The 15,998-nt window shown below is 54.4% G+C and overlaps 3 protein-coding genes and 1 long non-coding RNA gene across 9 annotated transcripts; 2 read left to right on the forward strand and 2 right to left on the reverse strand.

Moving 5' to 3' along the window:
• Positions 1–24: 24 nt before the first annotated feature.
• Positions 25–6,474, forward strand: USP21 (ubiquitin specific peptidase 21). 4 transcript variants are annotated; one of them, XM_070467653.1, is made up of 13 exons: positions 25–737; positions 1,564–2,184; positions 2,986–3,045; positions 3,177–3,297; positions 3,521–3,632; positions 3,814–3,969; positions 4,446–4,510; positions 4,757–4,860; positions 5,042–5,128; positions 5,412–5,490; positions 5,713–5,820; positions 5,924–6,038; positions 6,248–6,474. In XM_070467653.1, exons 2-13 carry the CDS (start codon positions 1,585–1,587, stop codon positions 6,336–6,338), a joined length of 1,698 nt encoding a protein of 565 aa, XP_070323754.1. In that variant the 5' UTR covers positions 25–737; positions 1,564–1,584; the 3' UTR covers positions 6,339–6,474. The 4 variants fall into 4 exon arrangements, with proteins under 4 accessions (XP_070323754.1, XP_070323753.1, XP_070323752.1 ...); XM_070467651.1 differs by lacking the exon at positions 25–737 and having other exon boundaries at positions 746–2,184; XM_070467654.1 differs by lacking the exon at positions 25–737 and having other exon boundaries at positions 746–1,923.
• LOC110146296 (uncharacterized) lies at positions 4,058–10,277 on the reverse strand. Of its 2 annotated transcripts, none has more exons than XR_011487726.1 (3): positions 10,192–10,277; positions 7,077–9,373; positions 4,058–4,482 (listed from the first exon to the last, which is right to left on the reverse strand). It is a non-coding gene; the product is annotated as an uncharacterized lncRNA (long non-coding RNA). The 2 variants fall into 2 exon arrangements; XR_011487727.1 differs by lacking the exon at positions 4,058–4,482 and adding an exon at positions 5,379–6,905.
• Positions 7,686–11,111, forward strand: PPOX (protoporphyrinogen oxidase). Of its 2 annotated transcripts, XM_020907041.2 has the most exons (12): positions 7,686–7,772; positions 7,916–8,050; positions 8,186–8,301; positions 8,484–8,616; positions 8,900–9,044; positions 9,154–9,344; positions 9,768–9,828; positions 10,015–10,133; positions 10,214–10,324; positions 10,422–10,571; positions 10,769–10,811; positions 10,894–11,111. In XM_020907041.2, exons 1-12 carry the CDS (start codon positions 7,686–7,688, stop codon positions 11,034–11,036), a joined length of 1,434 nt encoding a protein of 477 aa, XP_020762700.2. In that variant the 3' UTR covers positions 11,037–11,111. The 2 variants fall into 2 exon arrangements, with proteins under 2 accessions (XP_020762700.2, XP_020762702.2); XM_020907043.2 differs by lacking the exon at positions 7,686–7,772 and having other exon boundaries at positions 7,970–8,050; positions 8,170–8,301.
• A 92-nt stretch (positions 11,112–11,203) lies between these two features.
• Positions 11,204–15,998, reverse strand: B4GALT3 (beta-1,4-galactosyltransferase 3). Its single transcript, XM_070467659.1, has 6 exons — positions 15,373–15,998; positions 14,637–14,872; positions 13,666–13,856; positions 13,437–13,559; positions 12,131–12,235; positions 11,204–11,997 (listed from the first exon to the last, which is right to left on the reverse strand). Exons 1-6 carry the CDS (start codon positions 15,692–15,694, stop codon positions 11,724–11,726), a joined length of 1,251 nt encoding a protein of 416 aa, XP_070323760.1. The 5' UTR covers positions 15,695–15,998; the 3' UTR covers positions 11,204–11,723.

A 15,998-nucleotide genomic window follows, 5' to 3' on the forward strand; every position in this document is an offset into this window, starting at 1 on the left:
GTACGACCATCCTAGTTCAGGAGGGAGGGGGAACTGGAGGAAGCTCCGTCTGGACCAGAATGAAAGGACATCCTGACTGCTGTCCCTGCTGCTGAAATCTGCACATGTGCTTTAGCAGGGAGACTCCTGCTTCGGCCTGCAAGATGACTGAGTACTGGTTTTGCAAGGCCAGTATTCCCTGCCCTCCAGGGAGCTTCCCATCCCTATGTGGATAATTCTCTGGTCTGTGGGCTGGACCCAGACCCTGCATTCGCATCCTTGCTCCCTGGGAAGGTCTGTGCTGCAAGCCGGGGAACCATACAACGATTGTCAGGTTTCTATCCTTTAAGTCCACGAGATGGGGCGATGGGACTCTGTACTTTAGGGACTTGCTTTGGAGTGGTGGTTTAAAGAAAATTTTTGGCAGAGCTGGGAACTGGCGGTCCTAAAGTTGGCTGTGTTTCCATGGTGTCAGCGGCGGAGCCAAAGGGGCGGGTTCACGCAAGCGCCGAGGATGCAGGTGGGTGGAGTCTGAGTGTGGGTGCGCAGGCGCTCTGAGAGACAGTGAAGCCGGTGGCCGGTGGCCGGGCGGGACCAACAAAGATGGCGGCGGCCCCTGCGGCGGGAGAGAGCTGGGCAATAGCTGCGGCTAAAGCTGCAGCCGGGCCCGCGGGGGCGCTGCGCGAGGGTAGTAGGGGGTGGCCCTGAGCTGAGGCCTGACCCCGGTTGGCCTCCCCCGCCGCCTCACTCGGGGACAGGTACGGTCCGGGGCGTATGGCGTGGGGGGTTCCGAGGGAAGACTGCTCCAGACTCGAGAGATCGCTCTCCACAAAGGCAAAGCCGCTGGGGACCTGGCAGGCCTGAGAGAACTGGGCTGGAGGGACCAGCATCCTTGGATCGTGGAGAATATGCCTCTGGACCCCGCAGCCAATCAGCAGCCTCGGCCTTTCTGCCCTCGAGGGGGGCGGACCCGGTTGAAACCTGCTGTGGTGGGCGAGGTGCAGTGCTTGAGGGTCAGGGAATTAGTTGTTCGTCCTCCCTGCTCGCCACTGCCCCTAAGCCCCGACATCACTTTGGAGCTCAGAGGCGGGGGGAGGGAGTGATTCGCAAGTCACCCTTTTAATCTGCTTCATTTGCAGCCCGGAGGGGCAGAGGTTTGAGATGGAATGCTGTCTTTGGGGTTGTTTTATACTTGCACCCACACCCCTATTTGACCAGAGGTTCTAAATGACCCAGAGCACATCCCACTTGACTCGCCAAGTATGGGGGACCTCCACGAACATTTAGATTATAAAGACAGACGAGATAGGAACTGTCTTTTCATTGGCTCTCCAGTAAAGCTGTATTCTGCAGGAAGAGGGTAAGGAATGTCGAATCAAAGCTCTGGACTGCTATCGTTCATTCGTTCATTTACTCAGTGGTCACTGAGGGTTTACTTCGTGCCAAACACTATGCTAGCTACTGGGGATACAATGACTGATATGATAGATGTGCGTCCTGCCCTCCATGCGTATAGCCAGCTATTGTAGCCTAGGTTCCCACCTCCCTCCATGTTCAGATGTTGACCCTGTCTTCTTCTCCCAGGTCCAGCCTGTGGTGTCCACAATGCCCCAGGCTTCTGAGCACCGCCTGGGACGGACCCGAGAGCCACCTCTTAATATCCAGCCCCGAGTGGGATCCAAGCTACCATTTGCTCCCCGGGCCCGGAGCAAGGAGCGCCGAAATCCAGCCCCTGGGCCAAATCCCTTGTTACGACCTCTGCCTCCTAGGCCAGGTCCCCCTGAGGAACGGCTCAAGAAACTGGAGCTGGGACGGGGACGGACCTCAGGCCCTCGTCCCAGCGGCCCACTTCGGGCAGATCATGGAGTTCCCCTGCCTGGCTCACCACCCCCAACTGTGGCTCTGCCTCTCCCATCCAGGACCAACCTAACCCGTTCCAAATCTGTGAGCAGTGGGGACTTGCGTCCAATGGGGATTGCCTTGGGAGGGCACCGTGGCACTGGAGAGCTAGGGGCTGCACTGAGTCGCTTGGCTCTTCGGCCTGAGCCACCCCCTTTGAGACGCAGCACCTCTCTCCGCCGCCTTGGGGGCTTTCCTGGGCCACCCACTTTGTTCAGCATACGGACAGAGCCCCCTACTCCCCATGGCTCCTTCCACGTGATATCTGCCCGGCCCTCTGAACCTTTCTACTCCGATGACAAGATGGTGAGGATTCGCCAGCACACGTGGCCTTCCATGCCCATGTTCCTCCGTGCCTCCAGCTTTCTTGCCATCATATGCCTTTCCTTTCTCCTTTTCCCCCAGATTCCTTTTCACCCCTTCATTTCAGTAGTGTGGACTCTCTTCTCCCTTACTTAAGTACCCTCAAGCCTCATAGACCCTTTTTGGGCTTGTCTGTGTCTCCCCAGCATGGTTTGCCATTTCATTCTCTGAGGAATTAACTCAACCATTTGGAATTCTTTGGGTCCCCAGGCCCTTAATTTCCCTTGCTGGGCCTTCTCTCCTAGGATGCTTGTCTAGGTTTAATTAATCTCTGGAGCCAAGGAGGGGCGGGCTCAGAACATCTGAGCTAATGTGGTTGCCCATTTCCCAAGCTAAGTGAGCTAGGCTGGTTGCAGTTGGAGCCATCAGGAGAGGGTGTAGAAAGGGGCCACGGGTGCAGGAGGGGGCCTTGCGGGTAGCAAGGTGGGGGTGGGGAGCAGCTGGGCAACCATGCCAGTGCTTGGGGAGTTGCCCCAGGAGTTGCATCGCCGGCTAGCTGGGCAGAGGAGTAAGTGGGGAACAGATGGGACAGCCATGGCTGAGACCGTGGTACACTCAGCTGTGATGGGCTTACTGCTCCTGGCCAGCGAGGTAGGGAGACCCTGATACTCACTGAGAGAAAAAGTGTAGAGTTTGAGGGTGAAGGATGGGATGGGGAAGGCAGTGGGCAGCACGCTGTGGAAAGGTGGAAGTGCCAGGTAGGGTGTACAGGAACCTGTTGACTGTGCTGTACTGACCTTCCAGGCTCATCACACACTGCTTCTGGGCTCTGGTCACATTGGCCTCCGCAATCTGGGGAACACGGTGAGAGCCATTCTTCCATCCTTCCTAACAGGAATGTGGGCTGGTGTTGAGGACAGGCATGGGCAGGGAAACTTGGAGAAGGACAGCACTGAAGTTCTCCTAAGGCATCTTGTGTCTCTCCTACTCCCCAGTGCTTCCTGAATGCTGTGCTACAGTGTTTGAGCAGCACCCGGCCTCTTCGGGACTTCTGTCTGCGAAGGGACTTCCGTCAAGAGGTGCCTGGAGGGGGCCGCGCCCAGGAGCTCACTGAAGGTAAGGCAACAACGCCTGCTCCCCTCTTTCAAGTCCTCTTTTCCCCAACCCCGTGTAGGTTCATCTGCCAGTGGCGGTGACCCCGAGCCTGAAAGCTGGCAGTTGTATCTGTTTTTCCTTGTGTCTCATTTCCTAGAGGTTGTTTTCTGCCCTCTGGGCCTCCCCTTGCTTCCCTCTTGTAGTCATTAACTTTTGTTTCCCTTCCCCACTCCTATCCTAATAGCCTTTGCAGATGTGATTGGTGCCCTGTGGCACCCTGATTCCTGTGAAGCTGTGAATCCTACCCGATTCCGAGCTGTCTTCCAGAAATACGTTCCCTCCTTCTCTGGATACAGGTGGGAGAGCTGAAGGGTATGGGATTTCTCTCTGGCCTTGTCTGGGGGTAGGGAGCTCTGGCAGCCTCATCTGAGCCTTGAGATGCTCTTCATCCAGGAAGTGGGGACAGATGTCTGGGCAGAGATTAGTGACTGTGGACTAGGGAGGAGTCAGTTGCCCATGCTCTTTGTCTGGCTGCAGCCAGCAGGATGCGCAAGAGTTTCTGAAGCTCCTCATGGAGCGGCTACACCTCGAAATCAACCGCCGAGGCCGCCGGGCTCCACCAATCCTGGCCAGTAGTCCTGTTCCCCCCCCACCCCGCCTCGGAGGGGCTCTGCTAGAAGAACCTGAGTTAAGGTAAGGTTGCATCCCCTCCCTCTTCTCCCCAGTAGTTTATCAGCAGCATTCATCCTTCATAGAAGTGAGTCAGTCAAGATTGAGGCTGTAGGGTCCAAGGAAATACATAGTTCAGAAAATGGTTTGTGAAACAGCGCAGAAGTAGGAAGAAGGAACGAGGAGGCTGAGGGGCGCAGATGGAAGCAGAAGATAGTGCTGTGGCTGTCACCATATTGACGGAGGAGGGGATAATTAATTTATAAGGTACAAAAGGGGTTTGGAGCCAGGTGGAGGAAGACGGCATGTTCTTCCCTTGTCTACATTCCTTTGTTTTCCTCTTACCAGAAAGTCCTCTGAAGGAGGACTCCTCTGACTCTTTCTTGAAATAGAGAGGAGGAGCTGGGGCACGGAGGGGGTGGATCATTTCAGTGGTGGTGGGGGTGCCCAGCATTCCTGCTGTCTCATGGATGCTTCCCACTTTCCTTGATCTGTGGTAGCGATGACGATCGAGCCAACCTAATGTGGAAGCGTTACCTGGAAAGAGAGGACAGCAAGATTGTGGGTATGGAATAAGACAAAGTGAGGGGGGAAAGTGTGTGTAGGGGGCGGTGCAGGCTTGGCAGAAAAAATCAATACTGTCGAGGGGTATGGGAATAGGACTGGGTGGAAAAGTTGTTAGGGGTTTGTGAGGAGTGTTGGTGGTGGGAAAGGAAAGGTTAGGTCCAGAGGTGGGAAGAGATGGGATTCCAAGAAAGCACCTTAGGCATCCCACAGTGACTATTTCCCCTGCCCCTTTGCTTCTATCTAGACCTGTTTGTGGGCCAGTTGAAAAGTTGTCTCAAGTGCCAGGCCTGTGGGTATCGCTCCACGACCTTCGAGGTTTTTTGTGACCTGTCCCTGCCCATCCCCAAGGTGGGATTCCAGAAGATTCCAGGGGTGGATGGAACATGGGTTCTCTGATGCAACCCTCCCACCCCTAGTGTGGGAGGGAACCCTGTGGGTCTCTGGAGGAGAAATGAAGCTTGGATTACTTGAGAAGAGTTGGAAAAGTAAATTCGTACCATGCTGACCCTTCACTCCCCTTTCCCCCCAGAAAGGATTTGCTGGGGGCAAGGTGTCTCTGCGAGATTGTTTCAACCTTTTCACCAAGGAAGAAGAGCTAGAATCGGAGAATGCCCCAGTATGTGGGGGTTCACAAGGGACATAGTAAGGGTGGGAAACCTGGGGGGGAGCTCCATATGTGTAAAAGGGGTTGCATGGTGCCTGAGTATGAAGAATAACACGTGTCAGGGTTTGTAAAGGAGTTTCAGGTATGTCCTGGTGCTTCCAGGGCAGAGGGCAGCGGCCCAGAGGATACAGAAGTACATACAGAGCACAGTGAATTTGTACGAGTCAGGATGCCAGAAAAGCCGACTGTGGTGAGGAACACATTAACCTTATAACATTATTTGACATTTATTTAGGTGTGTGACCGATGTCGGCAGAAAACACGAAGTACCAAAAAGTTGACAGTACAAAGATTCCCCCGAATTCTCGTGCTCCGTATCCTAATCTTCAGATTATTTCTCCCATTCATTCTTTTCCCACATTTTCCATGTTTACAGATGCTGGACGTTAGGGAATTCAGTTTGCCTTAGGAAAAGCCTGCCACTCCACCTTTCCCCATCATGCTCCCCAGATGTGTTCAGGGTGGTGGACAACATTCAACTCCTCAGCCCCCCTCAGAGCCCTCTGCCTCCCAAATTCTCCTTAACCAGACCTTAGATCTTAATCGATTTTCCGCCTCCCGAGGCTCCATCAAGAAGAGTTCAGTAGGTGTAGACTTCCCACTGCAGCGACTGAGCCTAGGGGACTTCGCCAGCGACAAAGCTGGTGAGTTTGTGAGTGCGGCAGGGAAGGGGCTGAGGAGGGGAGGGAGGGAGCGGGAGCGGGGCGCAGCTCTGACTGCAGGCTTTGGTGGTCTCTAACCCTGAAGGAAGCCCCGTGTACCAGCTGTATGCCCTTTGCAACCACTCGGGCAGCGTCCACTACGGCCACTACACAGCCCTATGCCGGTGCCAGACTGGCTGGCATGTCTACAATGACTCTCGGTGAGAAGAGCCTGCTATTCAACTCCTGCCCTGTTCCCACAACAGCCCTGACACCCTTCCCTAATACAAAGCCCGTGGAGAGCACCGTGCCGCCTGGGGGGCGGGGCTGGCATCCTGACCACCACCTGGAAGCCGTGAGGTTGGTCTAGTCGGGAGGCAGGAATGTGCAGAGCTGGTCACACCTCTTTCCCCGTGTCCCTTCTTCCTAGTGTCTCCCCTGTCAGTGAAAACCAGGTGGCATCCAGTGAGGGCTACGTGCTGTTCTACCAACTGATGCAGGAGCCGCCCCGGTGCCTGTGAAACCCTTTCAACACCCTGAAGCCCCCAGGCTCCCCATTTACCTCAGAGACGTCTATTTTTGTGTCTTTTTAATCGGGGAGGGGGGAGGGGGTGGTTGTACCTCCCGTTATTTTTTTTATTAAAAAATACCCTTTCACCTGGAGGCTCCCTTGTCTCCCAGTCCCATGTACAGAGCTCCACAGGCCCCCGCCCGTGTACAGCCCCCAGACCCTCTACAGTCTCACTTTTTTTGTGAATAAATTTATTAAAAAAAAAAAAAAAAGATGTCCTTGTTTGTATTTGTGTTTTAAGGGTGTGGAGATACAGAACTAGGCCGGATGGGGAGTCTTCCTGGGACTCAGTTCCCTATCTGAACAGATGGGGGCTCGCTCAGAGCCGTGGGGTGGGGATAGGGCTGTGGGACCAGGACACTTTGATGCCAAGGTTTACACTGGGAGGAAAAGAGGGAAGGCAAACTCGAGACTCGGGAAGCTGTAAGGAAGCCCGGAGCGGCAGTGCGGGCACGGAGGTCCACGGGTTTTGCCAGCGTAGGGGGCTGCCTCTCGAATGCGTGGTACCCAGGGACCCCTGTGGATAAACACGGTTCGCTGCCAGGCCGCCCGAGCTCCCACAGGCCCAGACTGTTGCTAACATCAAGGAGCTGTTTATGGAGCCACCTCCCCACGGACCAGCCTCCAGCGTCCCTATCTACTCTCCCTACAAGCAGAGCTCATGGGACCCTCCCTCCAGGGTTCTCACCCTAGGTGGGGCCTGGGAAGCTCGAGCTGGAGAATGCTGACCCGGATTCAGCTCTCGCCGCTCCAGCCCTGAAGGGAGGGCCTTGCGGGAAACGGCCGCTCCCTCCAACCCGGCAGCGAACCAGTTAATCTCCAGCTTCAGAGACCCGCCTTCTACCGGCTGGGGCGGCCGCGAGACTAGAATGGACGGGGAGTCGGAGAGGCCAAAAAGCTTGGGGGCGGAGGCAGCGGGCTGAAAGCTCTCCGCCTGGAGAGGGGTGGGAAGGAACGCGCCACCGAACCCCGGCGTCCAGTTGGATCCCCGAGCCCTGCGCGAGCAGATAGCGTGGGTGTGGCCCTTATCCACCTCCCCTGTCCCCCTGGAACGCCGGCGGGGTGATGCGCTGAGACCTCTATCTCCTCCTTTCGCCTCATTTTTCTCGTTCCCCTCGTGGGTGAGTCCCAGGCCCTGGGAGGGGACCTCGGAGTTCCACCGCCCCATCCGCCGGCTCTTGGTTTCCCCGAAAGCAGCGAATGGCCGGGGGTGGAACGCGGAGCTCGCAGGTTTTCTGGAGAGCAGGGTGCTTGCGGTCACCCTGGCCGTAGTGCGTCTTCACCCGCAGGGTTCTTCATGGGCCGGACCGTGGTCGTGCTGGGCGGAGGGATCAGCGGCTTGGCCGCCAGTTACTACCTGAGCCAGGCTCCCTGTCCCCCCAAGGTGAGTGCCCCACGATGCCAGAGGGAGCGCCTTTAACACCTCTCCCATTTCCCGCGAGAGCGAACGCGCCGCCCCCTCTTCTCTTGACCCCTCTGCCACCGCGGCTGTGGTCGTAGTTTGCAGCGTCTCCCTCTTGTCCCCAGGTGGTCTTGGTGGAGGGCAGCGAGCGCCTGGGAGGCTGGATCCGCTCAGTGCGAGGGCCAGATGGTGCTGTTTTTGAACTTGGACCTCGAGGAATTCGGCCGGCGGGACCCCTGGGAGCCCGGACCCTGCTCCTGGTGAGCGGCTTGTGGAATGCTTAGGAGAGATTGCGGAGGGGCATTCACTAGAGGATAGAGTTAAGGGGAGCAAGTGGATTTGGTGGCCAGCCCTTTCCTTAGTATATCCTCCTCTTGAGGACGTGTGGAGAGCAGGTTTCTGAGCTTGGCCTGGACTCGGAAGTGCTGCCTGTCCGGGGAGACCATCCAGCTGCGCAGAACAGGTTCCTGTATGTTGGCGGTGCTCTGCATGCCTTGCCGTCTGGCATCAGGTAACGTTATCGCTTCCTTACTGCCGTCCTTCTCCTTTGCCCTTATCCTCACACCCCTTCCATTTCCTCATCTCCCAGTCTGTCAGCCCTCCCAGCAAAAGGGGCCAAATGAATGGAAATGATCCCCTGGAGCTGGGGAGGTAAATCAGATCTCCCTTTTCACTGTGCCTTCCTCCATACAGGGGGCTCCTCCGCCCTTCACCTCCCTTCTCCAAACCTCTGTTCTGGGCTGGGCTGAGGGATTTGACCACCCCTCGTGGCAAAGACCCTGATGAGACTGTGCACAGTTTTGCCCAGCGCCGCCTTGGTTCTGAGGTACCACCACCCAGAAGCCCCCAAATCCCTCCCCTTCTGAACCAACTGCAAGTCTACCACGAGGGCCTCTTCTGTAGCCTCTGAACATGCCCTCTTCTTCATACCCAGTAGCCCCCCAAACTCAGTGTTGAGGTGAATGCCTTCAGTTCCTTCCCATTCCATCTGTTGTAGCCAGACTGCTTTCCAAGTAAACCCATACTGCCTCCATTCCCTACCAAGCAGGGATTAGTGGAAATTAGTGCAGTTTATTCCTTGGCCTCTCAATCCTAGTCTCACCCTTAAGGTGGCGTCTCTAGCCATGGACAGTCTCTGCCGTGGAGTGTTTGCAGGCAACAGCCGTGAGCTCAGCATCAGGTCCTGCTTTCCCAGTCTCTTCCAAGCTGAGCAAACCCATCGCTCCATATTACTGGGGCTGCTGCTGGGGGCAGGTGAGGGGGCAGTTGGTTCAAGGGTTGAAGATATTAAGGACTGCCAGAGTGAGGGACTGGAGGCAAGGGGTGCTATTTTAATGATTCTTCTCTGCTTCCTCCTCTGCAGGCCGGGGCCCACAGCTGGACTCAGCACTTATTCGCCAAGCTCGGGCTGAGCGCTGGAGCCAGTGGTCACTCCGTGGAGGGCTGGAGACATTGCCCCAGGCCCTGAACGCTCACCTGACTAGTAGGGGTGTCACTGTTCTCCAAGGCCAGCCAGTCTGTGGGCTCAGTCTCCAGGCAGAAGGGCGCTGGAAGGTAGGAGAGCCTCCTGGACTGTGATGAACCTGTGTGTTAAGAGTTTTCATCTTTGTTTAAACTCCAGAACTGGAGTTTCTCTTTTTCTTCTGTCCTAAAAGCTGCTTAAATATGAGGTACCCCAGGTTCTTAGGCCTTATTTGTGGACCTTCCTCCAAGACCATTTGATCCAGATTTGTGGATAGAAGTAGTGCTTATATATAAGTGGCTCCCCCTAAGGGAGCTCCACTAAACATTTCAAACTGGCCCACTGGCTTTTGTCTGGCCCACTTACTGGAGTAACAGGGGGATGATTTTTGTTCTGACTACATAGTTAGTCTCTTCATCCTGAGTCAGCATCCAATCTCTCCCTGCCATTTGGGTGCTGGGAAACTGAGGCATAATTCCCATGATTTCCATCTTTTAATGTTTTCATCCTTTCAGGTGTCTCTAGGGGACAGCAGCCTGGAGGCTGACCACATTATTAGTGCCATTCCAGCTTCAGGTAATGGGATAGCCACCGCCCACCCCTCCCTTCCCCAGCCAGGGTGAGGTAACCCGGCTTCTTCCTGGGCCAGCGGGACCATACCATGCCCTTGAACTGCTCATCCTTGTGGGGGGTCTTATCCTAAGGAGGGTGGCTAAAACTGCACTGGGAACGCCTCCTGAGGCAGGCTGCTCTCTCCTGCAGTGCTCAGCAAGCTGCTCCCTGCTGAGGCCGCGCCGCTGGCCCGTGCCCTGAGCACCATCACTGCAGTGTCTGTGGCTGTGGTGAATCTGCAGTACCGAGGAGCTCGTCTGCCTGTGCAGGTGTGACCCGGAAGAAGAGAGACAGACACAGGTTCAGCTGGAACCCTTCCCTCCTGACCTGGTCTCTCTGTTTCCTCCAGGGGTTTGGACATTTGGTGCCATCCTCAGAAGATCCAGTTATCCTGGGAATTGTGTATGACTCCGTTGCTTTCCCTGAGCAGGATGGGAGCACCCCGGGCCTCAGACTGACTGTGAGAGAAGTGGCCATGCTTAGTGGGGTTTCCAAAGGGCTCCTCTCCGCTCCAGTGCAGTAAGGACAGGCTGGTCAGCGCCATCTTCCCTCCTTAGGTGATGCTGGGAGGTTCCTGGTTACAGACACTAGAAGCCAGGGGCTGTGTCTTATCTCAGGAGCTGTTCCAACAGGAGGCAGAGAAAGCTGCTGCCACTCAATTAGGACTGAATGAGCCACCAAGTCACTGCTTGGTCCATTTACACAAGGTGAGTTGGTAACACAGGTAAATACTCTTCAGCTACCTAGTAGAGGCAGGGACTGATCCATTTGTCACTGTCTACCCAGGCCTGTTGTTGTTCAGTTACTAAGTCGTGTCTGACTCTTTGTGACCCCGCGGAACGTAGCACCCAGGCCTGGGATATCAATAATAATGTTTTCCCTGTATCCCTTTTTCTCTCCCCAGAACTCTATCCCGCAGTATACATTAGGCCACTGGCAAAAATTGGGTAAGTTGAGAGAGCAGCTGGGCTGAGAAGAGCCATGAAAATAGACCCCCAGCTGTGATATTTCTTTTATCTTTCCTTTCAGAGTCAGCTGCCCAATTCCTGGCTGCTCAGAAGCTGCCTTTGACCCTGGCCGGGGCCTCCTACGAGGGGGTTGCTGTCAATGATTGTATAGAGAGTGGGCGTCAGGCAGCAGCCCGTGTCTTGGGCACAGAACCTAACAGTTGATCCTCAGCTCCCATTTCTTCTTGCCCCTGGTGGCAGGGGTTCTCTCACCCATGAAAATAAAGTTTCTAAAGCCTGGCTGGCTCTGGCTGTTCTGTCATCCAGGGGCAGAAGGTGGGGGTGGGTGAGCAAAGATAGGCAGAGAGTGCCTCGGATGCAGAAAGCAGGAGCAGAGGCAAGACAAAGTCCTTTATTAGAAAATATATCAAAATCCCAGCCCCCTGAGCCAGGTTCAAAAGAGGGAGCTACTCCATTACTGGCAGAAAGTACCCAGGGAGGGGCTTCCTTCAAACACACTTCCTGGGAACCATAAATAGAATAAATATTCACAGAGGTCCCGGGAGAAGCCAGATCACTCTTCTCTCCATGGAAGAAGAAGGGATTTGGGGTCCAGCCCTGCTCCTACCCCATGGGCAGGGGAGTCCTAGTAGTCATCACATGTCATGACATCAAGGATTCACAGTCATAAGCCCTGGCAGGTGACCCTAGAAAGAGAGACCCCCAGGGCCAGAGGAGCCCAGCTCCAGTCCAGCAGTGAGGAGAGGCCCCTGCCCCCAGCACAGCAGTGAAGCTCAGTTCCCCCACATCCCTCTAAGAGCAGTGAGGAGCCGAGGGTGGGGAAAATGTAACCCCTCCGATTCAGTTTCATGATTAAAGTGGGAAAGATTCAGCTTCATGATTAAGAAGGAGTCAGTGTGAACCATGGGGAGCTGTGTGGTTGGCAGTAGGCAGAGGGCCAGGCCTGGCTGGGGGCCGGCGCTGCAGCATCTCCTGACGGAAGGCTTGGGAGGAACCAGGCGGGTAATGGGGACCAGAGGAAGTCCGGGGACCCCGAGGGTCAGTTCCAATGTCTGCTGTGATGTTGGTATAGAGAGGGCCCAGCTCTCGAGACAGCAATTGGTATGTCAGTGAGTTCATGCCATCTTGAGTCCAGGAATTCTGGGTACGGACCAGGAGGTCAAATCTGAGGGTTAGAGATCGGAGACTAAGACCCGGAAAGGAACAGCCAGGAATCTAGAAACTTTTAGGAGCTGCCTGGCTGGGGTGTAGAGCCCTGAGGATTCACTAATAAATCCCAGGCAACCCTCCCGGCCTACCTGTGGGGATTTTCCTCGTTGCCCTTATCTCCTCGGTGTTTCACCATCTTATAGTGCCCCACAGATGTGGGGGGACGAGAGATCTTCATCCCAGCCAAGCGAACCCTATGGGAAAAGCGAGGGTACCTTGGAGGATCCGGAGTGGAAGAAAGCTGCTGACAGGTCAGCAAGAAGAGCTAAGGCCAGCAAGGAAGGAATTGCATGTTTCTTTACACAAAGAATAACTATTACTAACTCGACAAAGGGCCAAGTACTAGAAGGGCGAACAGAAAAGTCAAACAGAAAGAAGGAAAGGCAGAAGAGAATGTAAAAGCTGGTTGTCTCCAAATCCTCAGGGCCTAGTGCAGGCACCCTGGGGCCTATAAACAATTGACGGGGGTAGGTTTGCACCTCCCACCTGTTTCCTAAATGGCTCCCAGGAGCTGCCTTTGCTGTCTGGAAAGGACAGGGAGAGGGACCATTTTGTCATAAAAGGTAGGACAAGACTGGGAACCGCAGACCGAAGTTCAGCAATTCTTAATGAGATTAGTGGCAGAGGAGCTTCAGCTCTGCTGCACTCCTACCCCTCGCCTACATTTAAGAAAAGGGTGGAACCAGGAATTCAGGGCCTGGAAAGAAATGAACTCCAATTCTGATACACAGAAGCAAGAATGAGGATGGATGGGGAAGGTACTGAAAGAATACATACATTTAGAAATTGCTGGGTGCTTTACACACATACAGAAGACAAGAATTCATAGAGATGTCATCCTAGAGGACAAACCAGGAGGAGAGGCAAGGGGCCCAGCATATCAAGCCCAAATAGTCAAATGACATATGAAATTGGGTCAGCTGAGGCTGAAGGTCAAAATGTTTCACATGCTAAAAATAAGCTGGCATCATGCCAATGGCACAGGCCCTTTATTTATTTATTTTTTTAAAGTGATTCTGGACTCTGTGGAGCAGAGCCTTTCCTCTTCCAGCTCTGCAGGAAGTGGTTTGGATGCAATCTTAGCAGAGGCAGGAGTAAACAGTCTCTAGGCCCCTTTCCAGCTCTGGAATCCCATGATACTGTTGGGATTGATTGTATTGATCTTGCCTTCTCTCCTGGGAATGTTACTAACCAGGTCCAAGGGACTGAAGGATGACAGAAGGGGGAGCAGCATGCAAAGCCTGACCTGGGCAGGCTGAAAGATAAGGGAGAGGAATAGGCACCATTCAGGACCAGGGAGCTAAATGAGTGTTAAAAGACTAGGGCTAGAGGTGGTCTTAGAGGACGGGGATCCAGGCTGGGGCTGGGGAAGAGGGTGGTGGTAAGAAGTCTCACCTGGCAGCAATGTCATCATCCTCACCACCCCAGCCCCAGTATTCATTGGGGAAGCCATTCATCTTCAGGTACTGGTCAGGAGTGAGCGCCGAAACCCCGCCAAAGTACTGGGGATATGGGAGGCTAGGGAGAGAAAGATCCCTGGATTCCACATGTCTTCTGGGAGCCATCCCTCCTTCTTCCACTGGATGGTGGAACACCCTGCTTCCAGTACCCTCCCGCCCTCTACCTGTATCCAAACTTGTTCATGGCAACAGCAACGTGCCGAGGTCCTCGGGGGTCGCACACATACAGATTGTGGTCGTTCTCTGGCAGGAGATCCACATCATGTAGGAACAAGCAGTCCCATTCTTCATCACGCAGGGCCTCCCGCACCCCAACATTCAGCAGCTTTGCCCTATTAAATGTTCCATTTCCAGCCTGGAAGATAATGGAGGAGGACCAACTAGGTCTATAGGTGGCATGGAGAAGAAGCATAAAAGTGAAAGGAGGGAAGTCAGAGTGGGTTACGGGATAAAGAGGATGAAGAGAAAGACAACTTTTTTGTTTTTTTCATTCAACAAAAAATTTTTGAGCATCAGTATGTGCCAGATGGGCTTCCCTGGTGGCTCAGACGGTAAAGAGCCTGCCTGCAATGCAGGAGACCCGGATTTGCTCTCTGGGTCAGGAAGATCCCCTGGAGAAGGGAATGGCAACTCACTCCAGTATTCTTGCCTGAAGAATCCCATGGACAGCAGAGCCTGGCTGGCAAAGTCCATGGGGTCGCAAAGAATTGGACATGACTGAGTGACTAATACACATATGTGCCTGACAGACATGCTACTATTTAGCATTTAATCCTAACAACTATGTGAAATAGGTGGTATGTTGGTTACCACTCTTTGCCTCATTTTAGCAGGTTGGGTGTCTTGCTCAAGGTCACATATGGAACAAATGGCAGAACCAGAACTTTGGCCCAAATCTGTCCACTTCCAAATTCAACAACGGAAAAATCATGGAAGATTACAGGACGATGGGAATATCCTTAAGAAGAAGCATGGGGCTAACGTGTTGGCAGAGCAGTGCAAGCTGCTGCTTTCTTACATTCCAGTCTGACCCTCTTTTAATTATTTTGAGACCCATTATATGCAAATAGAGTGGAATTTGCTTGAGGCTTCCTTATAAAAAAGAAAGTCACAGTGGCGTGGGGACTGGGAGTACCTGGTGTATGACATAGATGCCATAAGCAAGCTGCTGGCGCTGCAGGAACGGATGCAGGTGGTAGAGCAGCAGGCGCAGGTGGTGCTCCCGGGCACGGTGAGGCACAATGACAGCTGTCCGGGACCGGGGCTCACAGCCTGCAGGGCGGTATCGGCCCCCCGGCCCCACCCGGGGGTTCCTCTCCATGATCTCTGCCAGCGACGGCACCGGGGTGAAGGACACGGACACAGGACCCACTGTCAGGGGGTGACAAGGTCAGGGGTTAGAAGGTCAGGGAGGCCTGTCCCTGGCAGTCTGACTCTGGGACTCAGCTCCCTCAAGGGCCTGCTCAGACAAAGCCTTGAGTTCCCCATCATTGGAACAACTTTGCAAAGTCTGGAAGGTGAAGGCTCCTCACCTAGCCTGCCTTATTTTAGGGTTCCTTAACTCTCCCCTGCCTCACAAGGTTGGAAGCTTACAGTTAGCAGGTAGAGAGAACAGGACTTCCAACTAACTCCTAATCCTACCCTGAGGCAGGAAGAGCCCATAAACGGGCAGGCAGTGCAAAGCTGTGGCTCAATCAAAGAACCCAAGTCGAAACTCCAAAGTTAGAGTCCATTCTATCTCAACATTAGCCTACCTTCCAGTTCCATGATCCTCCAGTTTGAAGACCCACTGCTGCCATCCTATACTTGTCCAAGCCCCCTGTCCCCACACCTTGGCCTTGCCTTCACTTCTGCCTTCCTTCTGCACTCACCTAAGAGAGGAGATCGTTCTGGACAGTACGGCAGGCCTTGAGGAGCTGGGAGGCCCCCTGGGGCAACAGGGGCCCCAGGCAGGTGACTGAGGTTACTGTAGACATCATGTGGATGAGAATAGTCAAATGTCGGCTCCTGCTCTCGGCCAAAGAGGGCACTGAGGCTTCGAAAGCCCCCCAACGACAGGTACATCATGACTGCCAGCTGGGAGCCCACAAGCAGGGCCAGCGTGCAGGGCCGCTCCAGCAACCTCCGCAACATCCTGCGCTGAGGTCTGGATGAGAGAGAGAGGAGAGTTCTGGGGGGACAGGAAGACAGCATGCCAGCAGAGAGATCATCGGGTATTGATGAAGGTGGTGGACAGGGGTAAAGAGGGGAAAGGAAAAGAACAAAGTCACACAAGGGCGCACACAAGTATACAAAAAGAAATAGAACGTAACCATCAGCAGGCCGCACCACCTGTCACTTCCAGCCTAAGTTTCACTCTCCACCACCCCTCCCTCAAACCACTCCTACCACCTACTCAGTCCCTACCCCCAGGAATGCTTACATCATTCAGGTCCCAAGGCCATTCCAGAGCATTCTCTGGAGAACATTCCTTCCAATCTTAGAGGGGGAGAGATAG

This window comes from Odocoileus virginianus, chromosome 5 (genome assembly GCF_023699985.2).
Source record: "Odocoileus virginianus isolate 20LAN1187 ecotype Illinois chromosome 5, Ovbor_1.2, whole genome shotgun sequence".
Lineage (NCBI taxonomy): Eukaryota > Metazoa > Chordata > Mammalia > Artiodactyla > Cervidae > Odocoileus > Odocoileus virginianus.